This window comes from Sphaerodactylus townsendi, linkage group LG02 (assembly GCF_021028975.2).
Source record: "Sphaerodactylus townsendi isolate TG3544 linkage group LG02, MPM_Stown_v2.3, whole genome shotgun sequence".
Classification (NCBI taxonomy): domain Eukaryota; kingdom Metazoa; phylum Chordata; class Lepidosauria; order Squamata; family Sphaerodactylidae; genus Sphaerodactylus; species Sphaerodactylus townsendi.
Window position 1 is genome coordinate 67,282,537 of NC_059426.1, and position 23,417 is coordinate 67,305,953.

The following is a 23,417-nucleotide window of genomic DNA, read 5'->3' on the forward strand; positions in this document are numbered from 1 at the left end:
TTCAGATTAGAACAAAACAATTTTATTTTAAGAACTTAATTACAGGAGGGTCCATTAGGCAACGTATGCCCACCTGTAGCTACTCTTCTCCCTCATCTTCATCCTCATAAGAGTCAATGCCCACCTCTTCATAGTCCTTCTCCAGGGCAGCCATGTCTTCCCGAGCCTCAGAGAACTCCCCTTCTTCCATGCCTTCCCCCACATACCAGTGGACAAAGGCCCTCTTGGCATACATCAGATCAAACTTGTGGTCCAGGCGGGCCCAGGCCTCAGCAATGGCAGTGGTGTTGCTCAGCATACAGACTGCTCGCTGCACCTTGGCAAGGTCTCCTCCAGGAACTACAGTGGGGGGCTGGTAGTTGATGCCCACCTTGAAGCCTGTGGGACACCAGTCTACAAACTGGATGCTGCGCTTGGTCTTTATGGCTGCAATAGCAGCATTGACATCCTTGGGTACTACATCACCCCTGTACAAAAGGCAGCAAGCCATGTATTTGCCATGGCGGGGGTCACATTTCACCATCTGATTGGATGGCTCAAAGCATGAATTTGTGATCTCAGCCACAGACAATTGCTCATGATAGGCCTTCTCTGCAGAGATGACTGGGGCATAAGTGGCCAGAGGAAAATGGATACGTGGATAGGGCACTAAGTTTGTCTGGAATTCTGTCAGGTCTACATTCAGAGCTCCATCAAAGCGTAGGGAGGCAGTGATAGAGGACACAATTTGGCTGATAAGGCGGTTGAGGTTTGTGTAGGTTGGGCGTTCAATGTCCAGGTTCCTGCGGCAGATATCATAGATGGCTTCATTGTCTACCATGAAAGCACAATCTGAGTGCTCAAGGGTGGTGTGCGTGGTGAGGATGGAGTTGTAGGGCTCCACAACAGCCGTAGAGACTTGTGGAGCTGGGTAAATTGCAAATTCCAGCTTGGACTTCTTGCCATAGTCAACAGAAAGCCGTTCCATTAACAGAGAGGTGAATCCTGAGCCGGTGCCTCCCCCAAAGCTGTGGAAGACCAAGAATCCTTGGAGTCCTGTGCATTGGTCAGCCTGTTGAAGACCCCAAGAGAAATTCTGCTAAATATCAGACAATTCCTGCCTGCACATAAATATATTATTTAGACCCACATCAGGCATTTATTCCTCCATCCATAAACTTTAAATTTCCTTTAATTTGAATACAGCAATTAACTAGTTGCTCATCTAGCTCCCCAGGAGACTAGGTCATACACACTTCACATATCACCATGAATGGCATTTCTGTCCCTTCTACTGTATAGAACAAGTAGCTCTTCAAAGCCAGGGCACAGTATAATCACTTGTACTGCTTTTGTAGCTGTGAAACTTTGCAATGGACAGGTGTTATTTGTTCTGGGGGAGTGACCTGCAATTCCTACCTTTCTCCTCACTCCAGTATACATCATGTAGCAGGGTTTTCTTTTTACAAATAAAACTTGCCCTTATTTTAGGAGCTGCACTCACAAGGCTTTGACACAAATGAAGAGAGCTGCAGAAGGCACATTTCATGTATTGATTGTACTGCAGGGAGTCTAAAAAGAGGGATGGAGATTAAGTAGTGCAACAAGAAAGAAGAAATTGTGGACGGGTATTTGAGGTGAAAGGTGGCTATGGAGGAACCTCAGTATTCAATATTAGAACAGGCTGTGTGTTGTTAAGAGGAGGGAGAGGAAAATGCCAGAAAGACTAGAGTTGGGGGGCGGGGGGTAAAGAAAGTGGGTCAAAAGAAAGCAGTGGTCTGAAAGGGAGGGATGTAAGCAAACAAGTAACTCAAGAAAAGAGCAGCCAAACAGAGAGCAGCCAAACAGAGAGCAGAATTGGGGCAGAAGTATACATAGGGCCAGGAAGAACTGTGTGTTATTGGCAGGAATGCAGCTGGCAAACAAGGGGACAGAGGATCACTAAGTTCAGAGGCTAGTTTTCAAACTGCATTCTAGTTGGAGTTCCCTGGTTCTTCAAGAAGAATATATGCACGGTCAGATGAACCTATGTGAAGGGTGCTCTACCACCTTCCTTGACAATTCTTCCTCTGTCATGTGTAACTGGATGAGTATGGTTTGTTCATTTCATAAAAAGCAACAATGAGACACAAAAGACCTAGACAACTGCCCTACATGAAGAGGGTGTGCATCTTGGAATGTGCTCAATAATACAGCACACTGGCTTGCATGGCAATAGTTAGGTGTTGTTTAGACGAATACACATGAAAGAAACTCGTTAAATTATATAGCTTGAACATTAATAATTTAGATTCTGGCAGGTAAATTTTCTAATGGTGGCCTCTATGTTCACGGGAGCATTGGGCCAGCTGTATTAAAAGACATAATGAGTACCAGTGAGCAGGCTGGGAAGCCTGACACTTACATAGTGACTTGAAGCAACCAACTGACTGTTTGATTGCAAGCTTCTAATACAGCCTCTACAGCACAACTTCCTTTAATAGGAGATGTGGAACAAAGAAATGGGTACATATGGAGGAGCAGCTCGGGATGTGGTCTTTGCCACACAGATAGACGTGGCAACGCTAGGTTATTGCTAGGTTCAGAATTAGCCATTCTCAACCTATTAGCTATTCCCAGGAGGAAACCAAAACCTCTTCCATTTCTATAAGCTTCCCAAATGTCCTCTCCTCCCCCTCCACACACACACACTATATCTATACCAGTTTCCGGATCCTGTCCAACACCAAGTCGATGATTTCTTTGCCAATAGTATAGTGCCCACGGGCATAGTTGTTGGCAGCATCTTCCTTGCCAGTGATCAGCTGCTCTGGGTGGAAAAGCTGACGGTAAGTGCCAGCACGAACCTCATCTAGAAAAGAAATAAAGAGGTGGGGTGCCAGAAAAAGGTTCAGTGTAGTAGATGATTTCAAACCCTTAACATAAGCGAGCAAGCAGGTTGATAAATCAACGAAGGCATCTTGAATATACCGAATAAGGATTCTTTTAAGAAATCAACAAGGACAGATGAACTTCCTGGAAGAGCACTCTGCCTTCCAAGGCTACTCTTCCCCTGCCATGCATAAATGCAGGAGACTATTGGTTGAGCATGTTGCGTTAAATTCATGCAGGGCAACAGGAGACCCAACAACTGGAAGGCATGGATGGAAGGCATGGCTTGGTTCAACCACTTCAGAATCTTGAGTCTTCTCAATATCTGTGCCTTAAATTAAGGTTAAATTAAGGCAGTACAGCCTTGGTCAGTAGTTAGTTTTGACAGAAGGACACAAAGAGACGTTAATGGGAAGTTTGGGTTTCCCCCCTGGCTTGCCGTCAAATCCCACTTCTACACCTGCTGACAATCCTCAGGACTGCTCACTGGAGAACTAGAAGAAGAGTTTGGATTTATACCCCACCTTTCTCTCCTTTAAAGAGACTCAAGGTGGCTTACAAACTCCTTTTCCCTCTCTCTCCCCACAACAGACACTTTGTGAGGTAGGTGGGGCTGAGAGTTCCGAAGATCTGTGACTAGCCCAAGGTCACCCAGCAGGAATGTAGGAGTGCAGAAACACACCTGGTTCACCAGATAAGCCTGTGCCACTCAGGGGGAGGAGTGGGGAATCAAACCAGGTTCTCCAGATTAGAATCCACCTGCTCTTAACCACTGCACCACAGCATTCCACATGGGTTTCCAGTTTGGCTTTGGAGGGTGCCAGTTGCCAATACTGAGTGTACTAAAATCCAAAACCCCTGACTTCCCCCAAGTCTAACTCACCCAGGGAAAGGGGAACAAAAACAAATCTCAGTGAGGAGACTGCAACTAGCGCTGTCCACTACAGATGAGCATCATTTTTTTTCATTGTATTTTTCAGGTTTGGTTTCAAAAGACACTGCAATTTTATAACAAGAAAACCTCCATAGTGCTTAATTTTTTTTTCAATGGAGGGAGGGTAGTTTAAAAATCAAACTAGAAACGTTCTGAGCCACAGAACTGAATGCTGGGCTGAACTCAGTATTCCGCTCTGCTGCCTCAGAAGTCTGAGCTGGCTTCAGAGGCAGCCTGGGAGAGCTTAAGGCAGGGATTGGTTCTGGCGTTCAGCTCTGCTCCCTCTCCACGTTTTTTTAATGGCAGTGGGGCCAAAGCAGCCCAAAAAATTGCCACCAATTTTTTTTTCTGAAAATGAATCTGAAAAAAAACCCTGAAATGGCTTTTTCAGGTATATTTTAAGTTTTGGGTTTTTTTATATGCACCATGCAGTGGGCATAAAGCTCCAAATAGAAGGCTCAGACAGTACAACAGGGGTCTCCAGCATGGCGCCTGCAAGCACCATTATGTCTGCCAACAGCTTTCCAGGCACTAGCTAAGTATTTTTAGAATCTGGGTGGGGCCAGATGGGTTTTTGCCCAGCAGGGCTTCTGACTGGCTGTGCAGATTTTAGAAAGGCTGCTTTAGTAGCAGTTGCCACCACAGGACACAGATCTTCACTACATGACTGAAGATAAGCTGTGCATATACAAGAAAACATTTTAAACAATATGCTCATTTTAAAAGGTATCCTATTAAAATGAGTTTCTGCCTGAATTAACTATTAGAGTTATGTATAACCTCATTTCCTTACATTACGTGGTTGGCTCCACCTCCCACATTTTGTGTTAGTGCCTTCTGCCCGAGTCCAAAAACCAAGGGTGTCTGGAGGCTTTAAGATATTGGGGACTTCTCCCCTAACCTTTGTACTCTTACCAATCACAGTTGGTTCCAAGTCCACAAAGACAGCACGGGGCACATGTTTTCCAGCTCCAGTTTCACAGAAGAAGGTGGTGAAGGAATCATCCCCACCTCCAATTGTCTTCTCGCTTGGCATTTTCCCATCTGGTTGAATTCCATGTTCCAGACAGTACAGCTCCCAGCAAGTATTGCCCATCTGTACACCGGCCTGGCCGACATGGACTGAGATGCACTCACGCTGTGGGAAGAAGAGAGTGATAAACTTCCTCTGGCAAAAAGAAGATTAAAGAAGAACCCAGAGTACAGGAGGACTCAAAGGTCATGAGTACTGACAGAACACATATATGGCAGTTCATAAACACACAGCAAAGGGAGGGGTTTTGTCAAAGCCATCAGTCCAGTGAAATATCCTAAGTATGTGCCAGGTCAGCAGCAGCCAACCTTTTGTTCCAGAAATCCAAAGTATTTCACAGTGGCACTCTGAGTAGAGCCTTCATATTAAAGCAGGATACGCAATCTGTTCCACCTCAAGTTAAGGTGACCAGATTTTTCAGATAGAGTAAAGTGCAGCAGCAGCCTGCAACACTCAGCGAAAGCGGCGCTCCCCAGTCAGGGAACAGGGAAGCTTCCAGAAAGGAGGGTGCCTTCTGGGGCGCCTCTGGTTTCCCTGATCACTGGGGAGCGCCGCCGCAAAAGGCAGTGTAATGCTGCTAATGGGCCATTGTCGATATCGGGTAATCCCAGGGACAATGGCATAAGCCTAGCCGATGGACGCTTGGGACACTCTACATAAAGTGCCGTGGAAGTGTCCCGTGAAAATCGGGACAGCTGGTCACCGTAGCCTTTATGTATAGCCAAAACAAGATTTGGGAGGCAAAGGAGCCAAGAGAATCACATTATGTTCAGAAGCCTTGATCTCATCCAATTTTATTCACTTCACATTAAATGACCATTAAAAAAACAGTGTGGCAGTACCTAAAATAAGAAGACAAGCAGTAGCATGATTGAGGGAGTTAACACAAACTGCTAGTTGGCGTTTTTCCACACTCACTGCAAAAGGCATGTTCAACAACATTTTCCTGCACAATCCCAGCAAGTATTGCCCTCTGCAGTTAGCAAAAAAAAATGGTATACATGCCTCTTCAAGGTTAGCCTCTCCCCCACTACACACATCCATGAAGCACACTTCACAGGCTCACACACACCTTGGCACATGAGCACCACCTCAGCTAGGGAAGCACATCAGTGCAAGAGATGAGCAATTAAGTCTCATTCTTCTCTACAGTTGCCAATCAATAGGTGGGAATTGGAGATCTCCCTGAATTACAAGTGGCCTCCAGGCTAGAGATCAGTTCACCTTGAGAAAACAGCTGCTTTGGACTTTGGCATTATACCTCACTGTGGTCTCTAAGCAGTGGCATAGTGGTTAAGAGAAGGTGCACTCTAATCTGGAGAACCAGGTTTGATTCCCCGTTCTGCCACTTGAGCTGTGGAGGATAATCTGGGGAACTAGATAAGCCTGTGCACTCCCAACACATGCCAGCTGGATAACCTTGGGCTAGTCATAGTTCTATGGAACTCTCAGCCCCACCCACCTCACAGGGTGTTTGTTGGGGGGGGGGGGAGGGAAAGAAGAAGAAGAAGAGTTGGATTTATAATCCCCCCTTTATCTCCTGTAAGGAGACTCTAAGTATATATATATAAACCTTTAATGGCATAATTAAAACAGCAGCAATATACCAGAAAAATGGCGACCTCAGTGTAATGATACAATCTCCAGTACAGTTATAACCGTCATTGCTTTGATGACAGGAGCACAAAAAAAGTTAGGCCGAGCCGCTTCCAATACACTTTGCACAGAACCACAATCCAACATCGTTACCACAATTGATAGATTAATATTATCAATGGGGGGTTTTAACCACGGGTTTAGATATTTATTCCTGGCTAAACTGTGTAACGGGCAGTGTAATATCACGTGTTGGATTGATTCTTCGTAAGCTGAACGGCAGGGACAAAATCTTTCATTGAAAGGCACTTTCTGTATTCTGCCACCCTGAGTGGTAGCTGAAGGGAGAATATCCCACCTGACAAGGATCAGCGCTCGTCGCAACCTCGGTTCTAAGACCAGACGCAACTCCTTCGCCATGCTATAGGGTTTTAATGCTACACCCAAGCGCAAGGGGAGAGCAGCGTTTATTAGCCTGCTGCATCAGGGTGACTATACTTCCTGAGATCATACAATCTCTTTTTTGATAGATCAGCTTTTGAAGCTCATTGGCATTCATTATTAAAACCAATGCATCCAAGGATAGACCCATTTCATGGATTTTACACCTCAACAAAGGACCACCACTCGGTTTTGGCTATGAAAGAAAGAGAGCCTGGTAGGTAAAGCTTTTGTGACAGTTGTTAAGAAAAGCACAATCGTATCCAGAATTGGAAGGTCATGCACCATGCTCTTGTATGGAGTAGATGTTGGCTCCACCCTCCAAACAGTGACTGCAGCATATGGGACTGGAGTGAGGTAAGCCGAGTATACTATAGAGAAACTGTAAGGAGACTCAAAGGGGCTTACAAACTCTTTTCCGTGTATTGTCAGTAAGGCTTTTCTACAGCCAGGAATATTTGGAGTGCTGTATTGTTTCCGAGTATGGCCGTGTTCTAGCAGCATTCTCTCCTGACGTTTCGCCTTCGGTGCCAGCCACAGATGCAGGCGAAACGTCAGGAGAGAATGCTGCTAGAACACGGCCATACAGCCCAGAAACCACACAGCACCCAAAACTCTTTTCCCTTTCTCCCTCACAACAAACACCCTGTGAGGTAGGTGGGGCTGAGAGAGATCAGAAGAACTGTGACTAGCCCAAGATCACCCAGCTGGCATGTGTTGGAGTGCACAGGCTAATCTGAATTCCCCAGATAAGCCTGCACAGCTCAAGAAGCAGAGCGAGGAATCAAACCTGGTTCCTCCAGACTAGAGTACACCTGCTCTTAACCACTACGCCATTGCTGCTCCTATTGCAGGAAATTGTAACCCCTTTTGAGACTTCTTACAGGAGAGGAACCGGGGGGGGGGGGTACAAATGCAAACTTTTCTTCTTCAAACATCACCCCCAGATTCTCAGAAATTTTCAAACCCCAAGTAAGCATTCCTATTCTTCTGCCCTCCCCCAGGTGAGGATACCAGAATTCATATGCTGGTTATATGGTCTCACTTCCCACTCACTGGTGGGGCAGTCAAGATAACAGCAAGAATACTGGACCAGAATACTTATAACAAATTTGCCAACTGCATATCTATCAAGTCTAGATAACAGTGAAGTGGGGGTAATTAACTGAGCTCCTTACCATTTCCATGAGCAAATGTGGACCAAGAAATTTAGGCAGGACTGATGACTTGAACATATCCTCTCACTATGGGGTTGTGATTATATTGGGGCATCATGCCACTATGCTCCCTCTTTTTTCAGGATAAGGTACAGTTAAACATTTTAATAAAAATAAGTCATAATGTAGCAACCAAACATTGAACTTATTAAGCCAAGTGGAAAAACCTCCAAAGTGCTCATTTTGCTTGCAAGATTGAGCCAATGGGTAGTCAGTGGGGTTATCAAAACTGGGTCAGAGGGAGGGCAAATAATTCTCTGTGTATACACAGTTTGTTTGGCAACCCAACCCATACCAGAAGTAAGCTTCTTGCTGTGGCAACACACAAATTAGAGTTGAATGGGCCTGGGCAAATAAAATTATTGTATTTTTATTCAGACTAGAGCCCTGTCCCTCTGCTCTCCTTTCCAGGATGAGTAAATTAGCCACATCCCTCAAGAGAGAAAGAACCAGGTGACTCCTCAAAATACAATATGCGGGTCTACTGTAGAGTCTATGACTCAAAAGTAAAGCTGCATGTCAGGACAGGTGGGGGAGGAAAGAAATTAAGGTTGGGTGAGGTTGCTGTAGCTTTGTCAAATGAGACCTAGTTCTCGTAGAGAAGGAAAGCCTCTGTTTGAGTTCTACCACTTTAAACTGCTTGCTTGACAGAATACTTGTCATGCAACATGATTCCTTCCATGCTGACTGCCAGGAGAAACCAGCGCTCCTAGAACCCTTCTATGCTGCCTTGAGTCTGAGGAGATAGCGAGTGAGAAATGTTTCAAATAAATAAAGAAGAATTACTTTTCTATAGGCAGATAACTAGCATGTTGAAGACTAATCAGTTGTGTGAGCCCCATCTGCAGTCTGAAAAGGTACAATGCAGGCTTATCCTCTCAGGGAGAAACAGGTCTACAAATTCCTGAATAAACAGTCTTCCAAGCAAACCCAGTACAGATACCCTCTCATCAGGTTATTACTCCACTGTGGTGAGAAACATCTAGACTTGCACAATGCTCAGTGTGCATTGCTATCAGCAGAAATGCAAGGGCCTGTTTCTCCAGGAAATTTTTGGCTACAATCAGAGGATTCTTTGGGAAGAAATACAAGCCAAGTCAAATTGAGGACACTTCAGTAGGATATCATCCAGCCACTGGCAAAGAGGATCATCTATACCTACCCACAGATTACCCCATTATCATCATCCCATCCCTATTAAAAAACAGATCAAAGTTGTTCCAACATTCTGGACCCAACCACAGCTCATTCAAGGCACACTTGCACTCCCAGGAGGGAATTGGTCAGATTTCAGGCACTTTGTGCTCAGTCTACAACTACAGGTCAGGCCAAGTGCTGCATTGCAGGGAGATAGTTTTAGAGGCAGTGTCATCCAATCTTCATGCAGCTAAGGCTTGGCCACTTTCAGATTTGCTCTATGGCAGAATTTTTTTTGCAGATATTTGAATTTTGGCAAAACTCAGTTTCAAAAGACTCCTAGAATAAAAACATGCAGAGGGATACTTTCAGTACTATCCTACACACACACTTTTTGTACATTTACTCAAGTAAATCCTACTTGGATTCAGGTTGACCAACTTAAGTATCCTTTTGCCTTTTTGCTGTACACTCAACATAGCTTCAAAAAGCAAACATTTGTGCCTTAAATATGCAGCCTCATTTCAGCTGCCTCTCTTCAGTCCCTCTTAAGTATTTGCAAACTCCTTTTCTTCCCACAATATGGTGGTTTCTCTGCTACAACCCATCGTATTCATGAAACTTGTCAGCCACATTTTATATGTTATTTTTCTGACACTTTGAAGTCCAAATGGATAATCAGAAATTTTAACAATTTCATTGGGATACAAGTTCAAGTCTCTGCAAATAAAAGAAGAACTATCATAATACGGTCACCAAGAGTAGGCAGTAAATCTGCAAGGCCCAGGCTTTAGTCTGTAGCAGATTTGTTTCATAGATGGCCTTGGCAAGCTACTGTTTCAGACTTAGCTCCCCATATGGGAATATATTGGTTATCGCATTGGTTGCTGTAAGCCCTACTAAGGTTTGAAGTACCGAGCAGTGACGTTGGTATAGATTTTTTATGGGGTGGGTTCAGTGACTGAGGGCTTTCCGGCTGTTCCATTCCATGCATTGTTTCAAGCAAGCCGGACATGTAATGGGAGGGGTTTGAACCTGAGAACCACCACCCCTTAGCATTTTGAAGTGCTACGTAAATACCAAGTATTACTATTTGAAAAGGCCCTGCCCAGCCACTGTTAATTTCAGTTCTCCTCTCCTCCCAAGTGAAGGAAAATTATGAATTTCTATTCTGTGCACAGAGGGCAATATGAAACTGAGCAATCCAACAAAATGAATTCTGCTGAGCTAAACTCCTCCCTTTGCCTACTGTTGCTTGACATGGGAGGAAAGAAGAGGGAGGAAAATTGGTCCCCCTTTCCCCTTGCTACAGAGGCTTAACAACAAGCACCAAATTTCCAAGACAACAGTTGTCAGAGGTCAAGTCAGCCCAGAAATTAGGCATTATTCCAGATATGTGGCAACTAATTTCATACTCAGTGATGGAAGAAAAGGGCACTGGACATGCTCAAAAGCACGTTTGGCTGACCATTGTTATCCATACATACAGCAACAACAAACCATTCAATTCTTCATTTAAATCCCTATTTGGGAGCAGAGGGGAAGGGACTATTAGCCCCTCTGCCACCTCCATACCCCAGAGGCCTGGATAGACATGATTCAGGTTCTCACACGCTTTGTCAGCTTACCCAGACAAGCATATACTGCAAAAACAACTCATATTAAGACTGTACTTCGGAATGCCCAGCGTAGGGCTGGGCGTGGGAGCACAGTTGCTACTAATGCTATGTTTCTAACAGGAACATGATAGAAGCACTATTGAAGACACAGCAGAGCCCAGGAAAATGCGCCACAATTCTGAGCCAGGACCGCCCTTTCTCACAGCGTCTCCAGGGCCCCAGATAATTTTGCAAAAGACGGCTACATCGGGGCTGAGGGGTTGTTGTTTTTTGGCACTTCCCTTTTGAAGTCCGAATTAAAAACTCAACGTCGCCTGAACGTGCATGTTAGAAGGTAAACCGGATCTCTTCCGCTTTCTGCACCTCCTTAACATCGCGCGCGCACACAAGGGACGCACAGCAGAACCAAAAGTTCTTTTCACAGCAACTGTGAAAACGCCCCGACCCGCGGGGAACTGGCTCCCGGAGCTCGGAGAACGAGTCCAGTGACTGGGAAACGCTGGCAAGGACTTTGCCTGGGGTAGGTTTGGGGTGTTGGCGTCGGCGGGCGTCAGCTTCCTGCTCATTCACTGGCCCAGCTAAAAATAGGCCTCCCTCCCCCAAAGTGTAAAGATTCCCCCGAGGTGAGACGGGAGATGGGATTACCTACTTTGGACTGGAGCCCGGCCGTCGGCCCTACTATTTCCAGCCCTGGGATTTGTTTGGAAGCGAGCGGGGCGGCGGGACACATCGAGACGCCCTGGGCCAGCTCTCTCTGCCTGCTGCGACCTGCCTATTAATAACCTGCAACCCCCATAGTAAATGGCCAGTGGTGGGTGACACTGAAGGCGGGTGGGGGTGGAGAGTGGGTGCTGCTGCACAACCACTCCGAGCGCTGCCAGTCGAGGCTTTCCGCCTTTCAGTCTCCTGGGGCTCCGAGAGCGCTCGAGGCACGAGCAAGTGCCGGGCCTGGCTGGCTTCTCCAGTTGTGCCCTTCGAGTTGCCAGCCTACGCCCCGAGCCAGCTGCCACTGCTCGTCGATCCAGCGTGGCTGTCGGGAGCCTGGGCGCGCGGAGCAGCAGGTCCGGGCAGGAGGCCAACTCCGGCGGGTAGAAAGGGCAGGCCTGCCCTGTTCTTCTTCTGCTGCTGCTCCCCCTCCTCCCCCCACCCCTTCCCACGTGCAGCACAGCCCTGCCTGCCATGGAGCTCACGTGCCCTGCAGTGCAGACTCCGACTTTGGAGCAGGGCAGAACACCTTCGCCAATTAGACTTCCTTCAGCAGACAGGCCCGCCTGTGCCCTCGCCATCTTGGCGAGAGGTGGGGTGCGGGGTGGGAGAAGGGCCCAAAGTGGGCACACCTGCTCCCTCAAGGTCACACAGCCAGTAGCCCTCGGAACTCCGAGAAGTGCCCGGGGGAAGGAGAGGAGAAAGCTGCCCAGGAACAGTCAAGCTATGCGGGGCTGTTCGAAATACCTGCCCAAGGAACATGCCATGCCAGGCACTGCACGGACTCACAGGAGGGAAATCACCCTCTGCCCTCCCCCGGTGGGCAAATTTGCTGCTGCGGTGTCATTCCCCCCTCCCGGCCTCCCGGGTCCCTTTCCGCCTCACCATGGTTGGGAGTCGCGGGGGCGGAATCTCACGCTGAGTCGGAGCGACGAAGTCTCAGTGAGAAGCAGCTGCACTCGCTTCCAGCCGTCCTGCCGCATCTGTTTTATAAACGAGGGGCGGGGCGTCATGGCAGGGGGAGGGGCCTAAACATTGGCCGCGCACGATCCCTTAGTAGTTGTTTACGGGAGGCCTGAGATGGGGGGGAGAAGGGGCGGATTTCCCCTACAAAGCCACAAATTCCACGTTTCAGTGGGGAAGCCTGGTCTGTCTGCTGAAGTAGAAAAAACACGCCTAAAGGCTTAGGAGGCATGGGTTTGCCGAGGCGGGAGCCCTCTTCCTGAGCTGCTGCGTGCAGGTAGGGCAAACTTTTTTCACTGCCGGACCCAGCACTGCTTGGAAAGTGTCCAGAGCCACGGGAAGGCAGCAGGGCTTCTCCCTGTGCCATGTATTAAGTTGAGAGAATGGTGGAAGGAGCGGCTTAACAGAAGCAGCAGCTTGCTAACAGGTCTTCCCACAATAATTAAAGGCACCGGAGCTAAGCCCCCCCCCCCCTCCCCGGGCAATCTGATCACCCTACTGTGAGAATCGTTTGCTTTTATAGCAGACAGATGTTTTAACAGCTGCACGTCCGGAAGAAATAAAAAGTTGAAGGGTTTTCAACCACATAGTGGTCCCACATCTAAAACGACTAAAAGGAATCTATTGCACTTTAATCCCATTATAAGCAGACAAGAGACGATCTACAGAGGTGAAAGTACAATCCTAAAGACTGTTTCCTGCCTGGACTAATCCCCACTGGGTACGCTTCAGTAGGCTTCTGTGTGGAACTGCTTGTTAGAATATTTGGCATCTCTTGTAAGTAATTGCAGGAGCAACATAGTTGCACCATTTGGTTACTGTATGTTAATACAAGATAGCTGGTAGTTAATGGGGGTGACCTTTAAGGTCTGCATATTATGGTGTAGCTTGTATGCTCCACATCTCCTTCCTTCCTTCCTTCCTTCCTTCCTTCCTTCCTTCCTTCCTTCCTTCCTCTATCTCTCTTCTTTTACCTTTTCCTCCTTGTTGTTATGCTGCATGATTGCATGCTGTTGTATTGCTGTATTTTCCCTTGTTTACTTTTGTGTAAGTGTAACCCCTATGTTCAGAATGGGTTGACCCAGAAAGGGGTGGAGACTCAAAGCAGCAGAAAGCTGCAAAAACTGGTGAAGTTGGAGGAAGCAAGGCTACCAGGCTGGGACCTTGATGTAATTCTTTATAAGCTCTTAACACCTTGTTTAAGGTAACTGCAGAGTTGTTGGGAACTAGTGGGACGGGAGTTGTTTATTTTTGCTGTATTGTAAAAGTTAGAATTTATTGTTTCAGGGCTTGCTATGCATGTATTTGATGGGAGTTCTTTTGGGGACCTTCATCATCTTGAATCCCATTCACCAAGCCTCTGAAGTGTTCATAAGCCAACCACCAGCAAAGAAGAATTTGACTTGGCATTATCAGTAGACTGTAAATATAAGGACTTGAAATGCAACCTAAAAGGACTGTAAATTGTAAATGTTAAATGTTAACGTTAAAAGTGTCATTTGTTAAGAAAGTAAACCATATTTGTTTTAAATTTAGTTCTTTGCAACTCCTTCCAAGTTCTGCCCCACAGAACCCACAGATAGAGGTTACATAAGCTTGTGTTGCTTGCCAGTGCTTTTGCACAGGGCTATTTCGTCTTTCTCTTTTGTATATATATTTTTGTAGCCTGAATTTTATATTTGGAACTCTATCAAAGAATAATTTCTTTTTACAACTCTGCTGTGTTTCACTCTGCTGGGAGCTGGATAGTTTCAGTTCTTCTATCACTGCTTAGGACTGCACTGTTACATTTCTCACCGTCTCTTTTGTGTGCTCAAAGCAGAAGGTGGGGAATAGTACCACTTCGGCCACTTTCTTACAGGTATTGCCAACTGGTGCATTGCCAGCTTGCTTTCACCCTCACCTACCTCCTAGCAATCTCCCCACTTGTGAAGAACAACAATAAGGTGGCAGAACTCCACGTGGAAAGCATATTCCCAGAAAAAGGCTGCATCCCCAACGCAAGGACGCAGTCTGACTTTTTGGTTAGGCTTGGCGGTGCTGAAACTGAGCCTCACAGCAAGCCAGTTCTGCCATTGCAAAGGTCCACAATGTGAGTTGACAAGAGCACCAAAAGAACAGAAGCTAAGCACAACAAGAGCTGTGTGTTCTCTTACACACCAGCAGTGAACAAGAAGGTAAAGCACATTAAAAAGTCCTGGCATGACAGTGCTTTTCTGTGAGTAAAGAAAGCACCACAGACAGGGGGTTGGGGATGGGGATCTACTGGAGTGGAGTACGAGGCAACCTCCAGGTCAGGGACAATCTATAGGGCATATATGGGGCAGCTACTCTAGGCCCCATGCTGTGAGGGCCACTGGCCCCCAACTGTACAGCTGTGCCATCTGCAGCTCTCAGCCACAGCAAGAAGTGTGGGTGTCAAGAAAGTCACCAGCAACAGCTAGCAGGGCCAGCAATCAGCTGTCACATGAACACATGATGCTGCCTTTTGAATCAGACCACCCATCCATCTAGGTCAGTATTGTCCGACTGGCAGCAGCTCTCCCAGGTCTCAGGCTGAGGTCTTTCACAGCAGCAGAAGGCCATTGCTTTCACCTCCTGCATGTGAGCTTCCCAAGGCACCTGGTGGGCCACTGCGAGTAGCAGAGTGCTGGACTAGATGGACTCTGGTCTGATCCAGCAGGCTCTTTCTTATGTTCTTATCACCTCTGCTACCTGATCCTTCACCTGGATATGCCAGAGGTTGAATCCAGGGCCTTCTGCATGTCAATCAGGTGCTCTCCCACTGAGCCATGGTGGCCCCTCCTAACACCTGTCTGTATTGGGGGTAGGGCAGAGGAGAAGAAGGTCAGTGAGGGACTGAGGCAGGGCACTGTTTTGTCTCTTCTATTGGCAGGGAAGGGGCTGGGAGAGCAAGGAGAATGCCTCACCATGGAGAGAGCCCCCCCCTCTTGTTCACTGAGCACAGCAGGGGCTTTTGGACCATCCTGGACTTTTGCCCAGAGGCCAGAATTTGTAAGACTGGAGGAATGCACAGAAAACCTGGTTCTACTAGGTGGGGTTTTTCTCCACAGAGTGCTGCAGTGATGGTAGAAATCACTCCTGGTAGCACCTGGATGCAGAAAGGGGAGAAAAGCAGGATGGCTGGGAGCAGAATTCCTTCTTCACTCAGGTTAGCTTGTGTCCCAAGCACTACAGAGGCCCCTCCCTTCCCCAGCACTGCTGCAGAGGAGCCCTGCCTGGGGAGATGACAGGTCTAGGCACGAGAGCCTTGTCTCTTGGGTCTTTCCAGATGTGCTTGCTAGGACAGGTAGCACTTCCTTGGGGTATTGTCTTTGTGCTAAAGACATGCTGCAAAAGGAACTACCTCTGATTTATCATTTCACAAGCAAGACCTGAAGTCAGAATAGTGAGAGTTGAAAACTGTTGACATTTTTATTGAAACAGCAGGGACAGGTTTTTTTTGGGCTTCCCTTTCTCACCTAAGGATCTAAGTGCCGTCATCAATGCACTGACAGAAGAGGGAGTAGTGTGCTTCCACTGTTAAAAATAATCCCTTAGTGTTTGGGGTGGGGGAAGGGTTGGAGGGGCCTTGGGAGAGTTTGTGCCAAGCCCAGATTGGTGTTTAAGGTGGGGGAGGGTTGGAGGGGGTTTAGGAGGGCTGGTGTCAGTTCTGGCTTGGTGTTTGGTTCGGGGGAAGGTTGGAGGGGTAGGAAGTGGTGGTGGTTGAATTCACAATTCCACTTAGACCTTTTAGTGGGAAAGGGCATGGAGCTGTGCTAAAAGAAAATAACAAGCCACAGTCCCCAAAGTGGAAGCCGTGGGATGTTGTGTGTGTATGAGAGGTAAAGAGCAGTTGCCATGGTGAAGGTGCTTTGTATTTTCTCCCTTTGAATTTTGAGTCTTGAAATCTTTTTCAGGCTTAGCTGGTGTCTCCCAGTATTTTGTGCAAGGCCATAGAAGCTAAAAAGAGCAGAGCCATTAAAAGTGACACCTTTCCAGAGTTAGAAGAAACCCCCGGGGATACCATGAAGACTGTGGGCATCAAGTGACAGCAACTGAAAACCCACCTAAGTAGGAGCCCGGCTTGCTAAGGGGCCAGGTGGAACAATCTGCACTCAGTGGACTGGACTACAATCTCAAGAACACTTTCCATGGAGTAAGTCCCACTGAATAAAATGGCTTTTACTATTTGTTAATATTGCTCTCATGGTGTCCTAATACCAAAGTTGTGTTCTTTTATACTGGTTCTACTGCTATATTTTTTAAAGTAGTTCAACACTTAAACTAGACACTAAGTGAAAAAAATTTTCCCCCAACCAGTATCTCTATTCCAGGAAAAGCTGCTCTTTGTCTAATTGGTGTGCCAGATGTTGTTCATTTGTATGTTTTTTTCATTTATACTACACCTTATTTTTCAGTGGGGATCCAAAGAGGTTTACACTGTTCTCTTGCTCTCTATTTTATTCTCACAACAACCTTGCTAGAGTGACAATGTGTGACTAGCCCAAGATCACCCAGCTGGTTGTTAAACTAGCAAAGCTAGAAAAATAAGGAAGTAACCATACTTGTTGTAATTCCAAGATACTACTCCCATCCTGACTTGGCCATTTTTATGTGTCACTGTGGTTATTCTTGTTCCTGTTAAACACAGCAAAGCAGGGCAGGCATTGACATCAGAAGGAAGTGAAGAGGGGGCCAGAGGTAGCAGGTAGAGATGCAGCAGCCACCCATGAGCTGGTAGCAGCATATGCGGATCTCCCCTGCTCCATTTTATCCTGACAGTCCAGTGAGGTAGGCTAGGCTGAGAGCAAGTGAGTGGCCCATGTTTTTTTGCCAGAACCGTTGGACTTTGAACCTGTGTCTCCCCAGTCCAAATCACTACTCTGATCATTGAACCACAGTGGGTCTATTTGAACCAAGAAATTTTTTACAAAGTGTAGCAGCCAAATTGAGTATGAGACCCTCAGCCAAAATCCTCAAATGCCTGGGGCAGAGGTGTATCTAGGCAAACTGGATCCCAGGGACAAAACCTGAGTTTGGCACCCCCCCCCAAGTATGAGTGGCCACCCTCCCCCCCCAAACAATGATTTTTTGCACCAGCTCACAAAACATTTCCGACCCCCAGCAAAACATACATGGCTCTCTCCCCACCAACTCTCTTTCCTAATTTTGTCCTCACACCAACCCTATGAGGTAGGTTGTTAGCCTGACAAACAGCTTCAAGCCAGTGCAAATGGGTGTTAAGCATGTAAGTCTATCACAAATCACCCCCAGCAAAACATTTACCAAACAAATGTCAGCATCATCTCTCACAAAACATCTCCAGTGGAATCCACCCCCAAACAGCATCCCTTTCAATGGTATTTAACTAGGGAGCCCAGATTCTTCTTTTAAATCCACCTTAAATCCAGTTAAAACAACATTGAAAGTGATGCTGTTTTGTGGTGGATTCTTTCTCCCCCACGCTGAAACAGCATCACTTTCAGTGTTTAAACTGGGGACCTCAGATTCTCCCTTTAAGGTGGATTTAAAAGAAGAATCTGGGGAAATTTGGGGGGTGCCTGCTGTCAGGGGTGCAATTGTTAAGCTAGCAGCACGAACATTTCAGGGTATCTTTACGTGACTCTCCTGATGATACCACCTAGGTTTGGTGAAGTTTGGTTCAGGGGTCTCAAAGCTATGGACCCTCAAAAATGTAGTCCCCATCTATTAGTTCCCATTGGAAACAATGGGGGATGGGGGGGCTTTTGGGAGTCCATAACTTTGGACCCCTTGCACCAAACCTCACCAAATCTGGGTGGTATCATCAGGAGAGTCTCTCAAAAAATCCCTGAAATTTTGGTACTGCTAGCCTAAAAACTGTGTCCCCTGCAGGCCAAAAACTGAAAAAACACTAAAAAATACAAAAAACACCCAAACAAACCTGAAATTTTTGCGCCCCCCAAGTGACCAAATGGGGCGCCCAGGGACACTTGACTCCCCGTGTCTCCATGGCAGATATGACCTGGCCTGGGGCAAGTCTGACTGAGAAGTTTGGTTTAGGAAACTTTAGTAGTTCTCCCACTTGGCATTAATCATCCTGTTACTTCTAGCAAACTGTTCTGGATCAAACAGATATGACCTTAGATTTCATTTTGTGGGCAGAGTATCACACATACCTGTCCTGTAGTCCATCAGGGAGATTCTCAGGAAAGCCATAACCAATGAAGCCTGGAAGAAGGGGGGAACCAGATTCCTTGTTGGCTAAATCACACAAGAAGGCAAAACTGTTAGAATATTTGGCATCTCTTGTAAGTAATTGCAGGAGCAACATAGTTGCACCATTTAGCTACTGTGTGTTAATGCAAGACAGCTGGTAGTTAATGAGGGTGACCTTTAATGTCTGCATATTATGGTGTAGCTTGTATGCTCCACTTCTCCATCCATCCTCCTCTCCCTATCTCTCCTCCTTTACCTTTTGCTCATTATGCTGCATGATTGTAAGCTGTGCTATGTTGCTGTATTTTTTCCTTGTTTACTTTTTGTGTAAGCTTGTTTTGCTTGCCTGTGTTTTTTAGCACAGGACTAGTTTTGTCTTGTTCTTTTCTAAATATATATATTGTAGCCTTTTATATTTGGAACTCTATTAAAAATAATTTCTTTTTACAACTCTGCTGCACTTCACTCTGCTGGGAACTGGATAGTTTCAGTTCTATCAAAAACTCCCTCACAGTCCACATCTGGACTGCAGCTCCTACTCCATCCTTTATAGAACTGCAGTTTGTAGAACTGCAGTTTGGTAGAATTAAAGTTGTCCTGAGCTACATGCTTCGAGCTACTCAGGAGCTGAATTCCAGATGTGGTCTCTAGTCTGCCTGCCTTGGGCTGCACACCTGTTTTTCTGCTGTCCTTACTCTGAAAGTCAAGGCTAGGTAGGGCTGAGAAGAAATAATGTAACGGTTGGTGTGTGTGCGAAGCATGCTTTTAGGAAGCTTTCATAAACCCACTTATGGGGAATTGTAGACTTCTCTTTTTAGATGTCATCATCACCGCAAGCCAAAGAGAACTGTTAACCCTCCTCTAAAAAATATTCTGTAATCACCATAACCACTTCCTGTGTGTGTTTCTTTATGTGGATGCAGAAACATGCTGTACCACCATTCTTTGACTGTATTTACAACTGTTCCCTCTCCACAACTATATCAATCTAAATATCTAATAAAGACCTTTGCTTCTTGATCACAGAAGCTTGCACTGAAATAAAAATATGGTAGTCATTTAAACCCATTTATTCTTGCAGTACTATTTCACTGTGAGATAGGCAAACAGACCACAGGAATGGGAGGAACAAACTTTCTGTATTACTTTGATGGATCAAGTCTTCCTATTTTCATGCAGTTCAGTGCTATGCATATTTACTCAGAAGTAAATCCCACTGAATAGAATGAGATACTGTGTAGGGGATGTGTTTAGGATTGAAGCCCAAAGAACCTTGAGGGGTTGAGTGGCCTCAGTGAGAAAGGCAGACTATAAATAAAGTTTTTAAAAACCTTCCCAGCTGACCAGCTTAAATACAACAGTGTTCTTCCACTAGCCCCTTGGACAGAGAAATAACTTGGGGAACTCTAAAAGGCTACATTGTTGGAATATAACGCCAAAGGATTTTATGGAACTTGATTATGCTGCTTTATCCTGTAAGCCACCCCAAGCCTCAATGAGACCAGTAGACTACAAATGCATAAATAATGAAATAAATCTTTTTAGTTGTCTCTTTTCCATCCAGAAGAATTAGAAACTTTAAAAAACTTTTCTTTGTATACAAGCTGTTCAATACCCCAGATAATTTTGCCTTGCCCCCAAGTATCTTTTCTGAGATGTTTGAGTCTGTAGACAGCACAGCATTACTTTTAAGAATGCTTGTTAATTGTGGACATTAAGTATGGAAGGAAATGTAGCTTCTAAGAGGACATTCTGGGAGTTGTAGTCTGGGCAGAAGTGTAAGTGGTTGTAAAGCCAACAAAACATGTCTAAGAAAAATCTGGAAAGGCCTAGGAAGAAATAGTAATGTTTAGCAGTGAGAGTTTATTGCAGACGATTATAGTCTGAGAAAGAAAGAGAAGGAGACAGAGACTTGGAATAAGACTGTCAGCAGTTTTTGTTCATGAGGAATGTCTCTTAATACAAAAAAAACACCCTTCCACCTCTAGTTTTAACATTGACTTGCCTTTTTAAGAATAATAGAACTGAAGGATTGCTTTAAAAAAAAATCTAAACATCATTATAGAAAACAAGAACATGATTTATGATAGTTTTCACCCCCAAAATTGTTAAGAGGTGTGAGCAGTGAAGGAAATGCCCTATTGTGGTAATTTGTGAGTCAGCTCCACATGCTGCCATATGTGTTCTCTAAAGGAGGGGGTTGCTTGGTGGCAGCATCAGTAATGGTGGGCATGTTTCCCTGAAGACTGTCTGCCTACCATCGCCACAGCCTTCTCCAGTGTGTTAGGTAACCCTCGGTCCATACAGAACATTGGTAAGGCCCAACACCTCTTTGTCATAATTATTTGTATCCTTAGGATGTGGATTGCCATAGTGCCCAGAATCCCCATGAGTATAAGTTAAACTACTGCTCAACAGCATCTAAAAAGGCCAAACTGGATTTAAAAGGCTGATTGACATGCTCCACTGGAGAAAGGCTGTGCACATAACTTAGCTCCAAATCTTCAGCAGCCAGCCTTCTTTTCCATACCAGCTTTCCTCTCTCCTCCCCTCCTCATTTCTAGAGCTGTTGTAAGTTCAGAGAGTTGTGCCACCTCCTTCCTCTGTGCACCATTACCAGGCAAAAGTCTTCTGCATTCATTTGCGTACAATGCATCAGACTGGAACTGGATTCTGCCCATACTTTCCTCTGCCAACCAGATCATGTATCTATCCATGCAGCTGCTTATTTGGAGGAAGGTAGCAAATGTTTAAATCTGTAGACATGAAATATACATTCCACATTGCCTGACAGAATTCTCTGGTGAAAGTTCTACCCAGGCTGGTATATCTGGAAGTTAGGAATTGCATTCCAGTGAGGGATTCCTGTATGACTGCAGCTTTTATGGGGCAGGGGAAGGCTCCATCACATTTCAGAAAAATATAAGAATGAACAGGGCAAAACTGCAGCTTTTCCTGTCATTGCCACTGTTCAGCAGGAAGAGGAGCTTTGTCAAAAAGAAGAAAAAATAAGCTCTGCATTCCAGGGTTGTAGAGTATAAATCCTCAGCTTTGTTTTGCTCGGCTGTCAGGAATGTCTCAAGGCACTGGCAAGTATCCAGTTGTTTTAACTGCTGTATGACAGTCAGGAATTCAGCTGGTGCAACTTTTCTATTCTGTTTGAATTTTACCATCTTGAAAACAACTCGGTGAATAAAGCAGTCAAGTGAGACACCTGGTAGCTGTGACTACCTGGTGGTGGTGGAAAGGACCCAGAGAAAGGAAAGGCAATAGCAGGGAGGAGAGGCTGCTTTGACTTCACAGCTGCAAGCTGCTGGCCAAGGCAGGGCAGTTCAAGGGGTTACATAAACAGCTGCAAGGCATGCAGAGGTAAGTGGATCTTGGATGGGGGTTGCTCACCAGCTCCTTTTGGGACGGGGGTGGGGGGAGAATAGAGACGCAGTGTCAACATCTCCTTGGTAAGGTTGCCTGTGAGCTCCTTTAGCTGTGCAAAGCTCCTTTTCAGTTAGCCACCCACTGAAAGCATTATCAGCAAATTTGTTTTATACCTGGCTAGGTTTGCAGGCTGTTCTGAAAACAAAGGGAGCCTTGTAAGAAACGACCTTCCTCCCTATTCTCCATCCCTGGTGGGTATATTTGTACTGCCTGTGGCGTAGTTGACAGATGTGCAGAATCCAGCATTGTGCAATCAGTCTATTCACCCCCAGCAGAGCAGGAGGAAACTGAGCCCTTCAGCAACCCTGCCTACCCTGAGAGCTGGAGCACACAACCATTGGGAGAAGGAAGAAGTGGTTGGGTAGGCTGCCAAGTTCAAGGGGAGGGGGGGGGTCTAAGAGGCAATGATTGATTAGCTAGAGAATTTTGTTTAGTTAACTAGCAAGTAGAAGCAGTACTTCTGTTGCCTGTACTTAGAGGCAGTCTGCTGAAATAATAAACATCTGGGGAAAACAGAGGTTGTGTTGAGTGGCAGGAGCAAGGATCCTCTCTAGAGTTTGCCAGAAAAGGCTAGGAGGTACATTCCTCCATATGCTCTTGCTACCAGGAGCAGACTGTAAGAGGACGAATGCAGCTGAAGCAGAACAGCAGCTGGAAGCTTATTTAGAGATTTAGAGAGAGGACCGAGTAAGTAATGTATGGATTAATGCTTATTTCTTTATAAAATGTGTATCCCACCTTTCTCCCTTTACAAATGCCACCTAGTAGGGTTGCCAAGTCCCTCCTGGGCACCAGTGGGGCATGAGGGGCAAAGGAGCAAACCATTTTAAAATATATACGTCAAAATTACATTTTAAAATCATTAAAATCAACACACATCATTAAAACAATTAAAAACGAGTTAAAATACATACAAGATAGTGTTGTCATTCTAGTGTCAGTGTAAAGGAGCATGCATGGAGGAATCCACTCCAGGTTTCATACTGAACTAGTGAGGGATATGCAGAGAGTTACCTCACTTTGTTCTGTGAGCTGCAAGATTGAAATTGTCTCAGCCTGTTTTGTCCTGTTAAGCCTACCGACAACATCGTTAGCTCCCCAGGTCCCTGGACACTGGGACACAGCTGAACATTCCTCAGCAAGCAGTTCTCCAGAGTATCAGATGGGCAGCTTGATTAACCCCACTAATCACTGCACTGGGGACCTGGGGTGTTTTATAACTCTGTGGAGAAAAAAAAGAGGAACGAACTGGTAATTAACTATGAAAAAACCAAAATATTGGTCTT

General features: G+C 45.8%; 1 protein-coding gene and 1 long non-coding RNA gene across 4 annotated transcripts in view; one reads left to right on the forward strand and one right to left on the reverse strand.

The window, feature by feature from the left end:
* LOC125427491 (tubulin alpha-4A chain) lies at positions 1-18,674 on the reverse strand. 2 transcript variants are annotated; one of them, XM_048486989.1, is made up of 4 exons: positions 18,657-18,674; positions 4,700-4,922; positions 2,682-2,830; positions 1-1,051 (listed from the first exon to the last, which is right to left on the reverse strand). In XM_048486989.1, the coding sequence occupies exons 2-4, from the start codon at positions 4,878-4,880 to the stop codon at positions 80-82; spliced, it is 1,302 nt and encodes a 433-aa protein (XP_048342946.1). In that variant the 5' UTR covers positions 4,881-4,922; positions 18,657-18,674; the 3' UTR covers positions 1-79. The 2 variants fall into 2 exon arrangements, with proteins under 2 accessions (XP_048342946.1, XP_048342945.1); XM_048486988.1 differs by lacking the exon at positions 18,657-18,674 and adding an exon at positions 12,418-12,565.
* LOC125427495 overlaps positions 12,532-23,417 on the forward strand; it is a 15,966-nt gene continuing 5,080 nt past the window's right edge. The window contains exons 1-3 of one of the 2 annotated variants that reach the window (XR_007243694.1): positions 12,532-13,272; positions 14,357-14,672; positions 16,416-17,587. This is a non-coding gene — a long non-coding RNA (uncharacterized LOC125427495). Of the gene's footprint in view, positions 13,273-14,356; positions 14,673-16,415; positions 17,588-23,417 lie in introns of those variants that run through there. The other variant, XR_007243695.1, reaches the window with a different exon arrangement.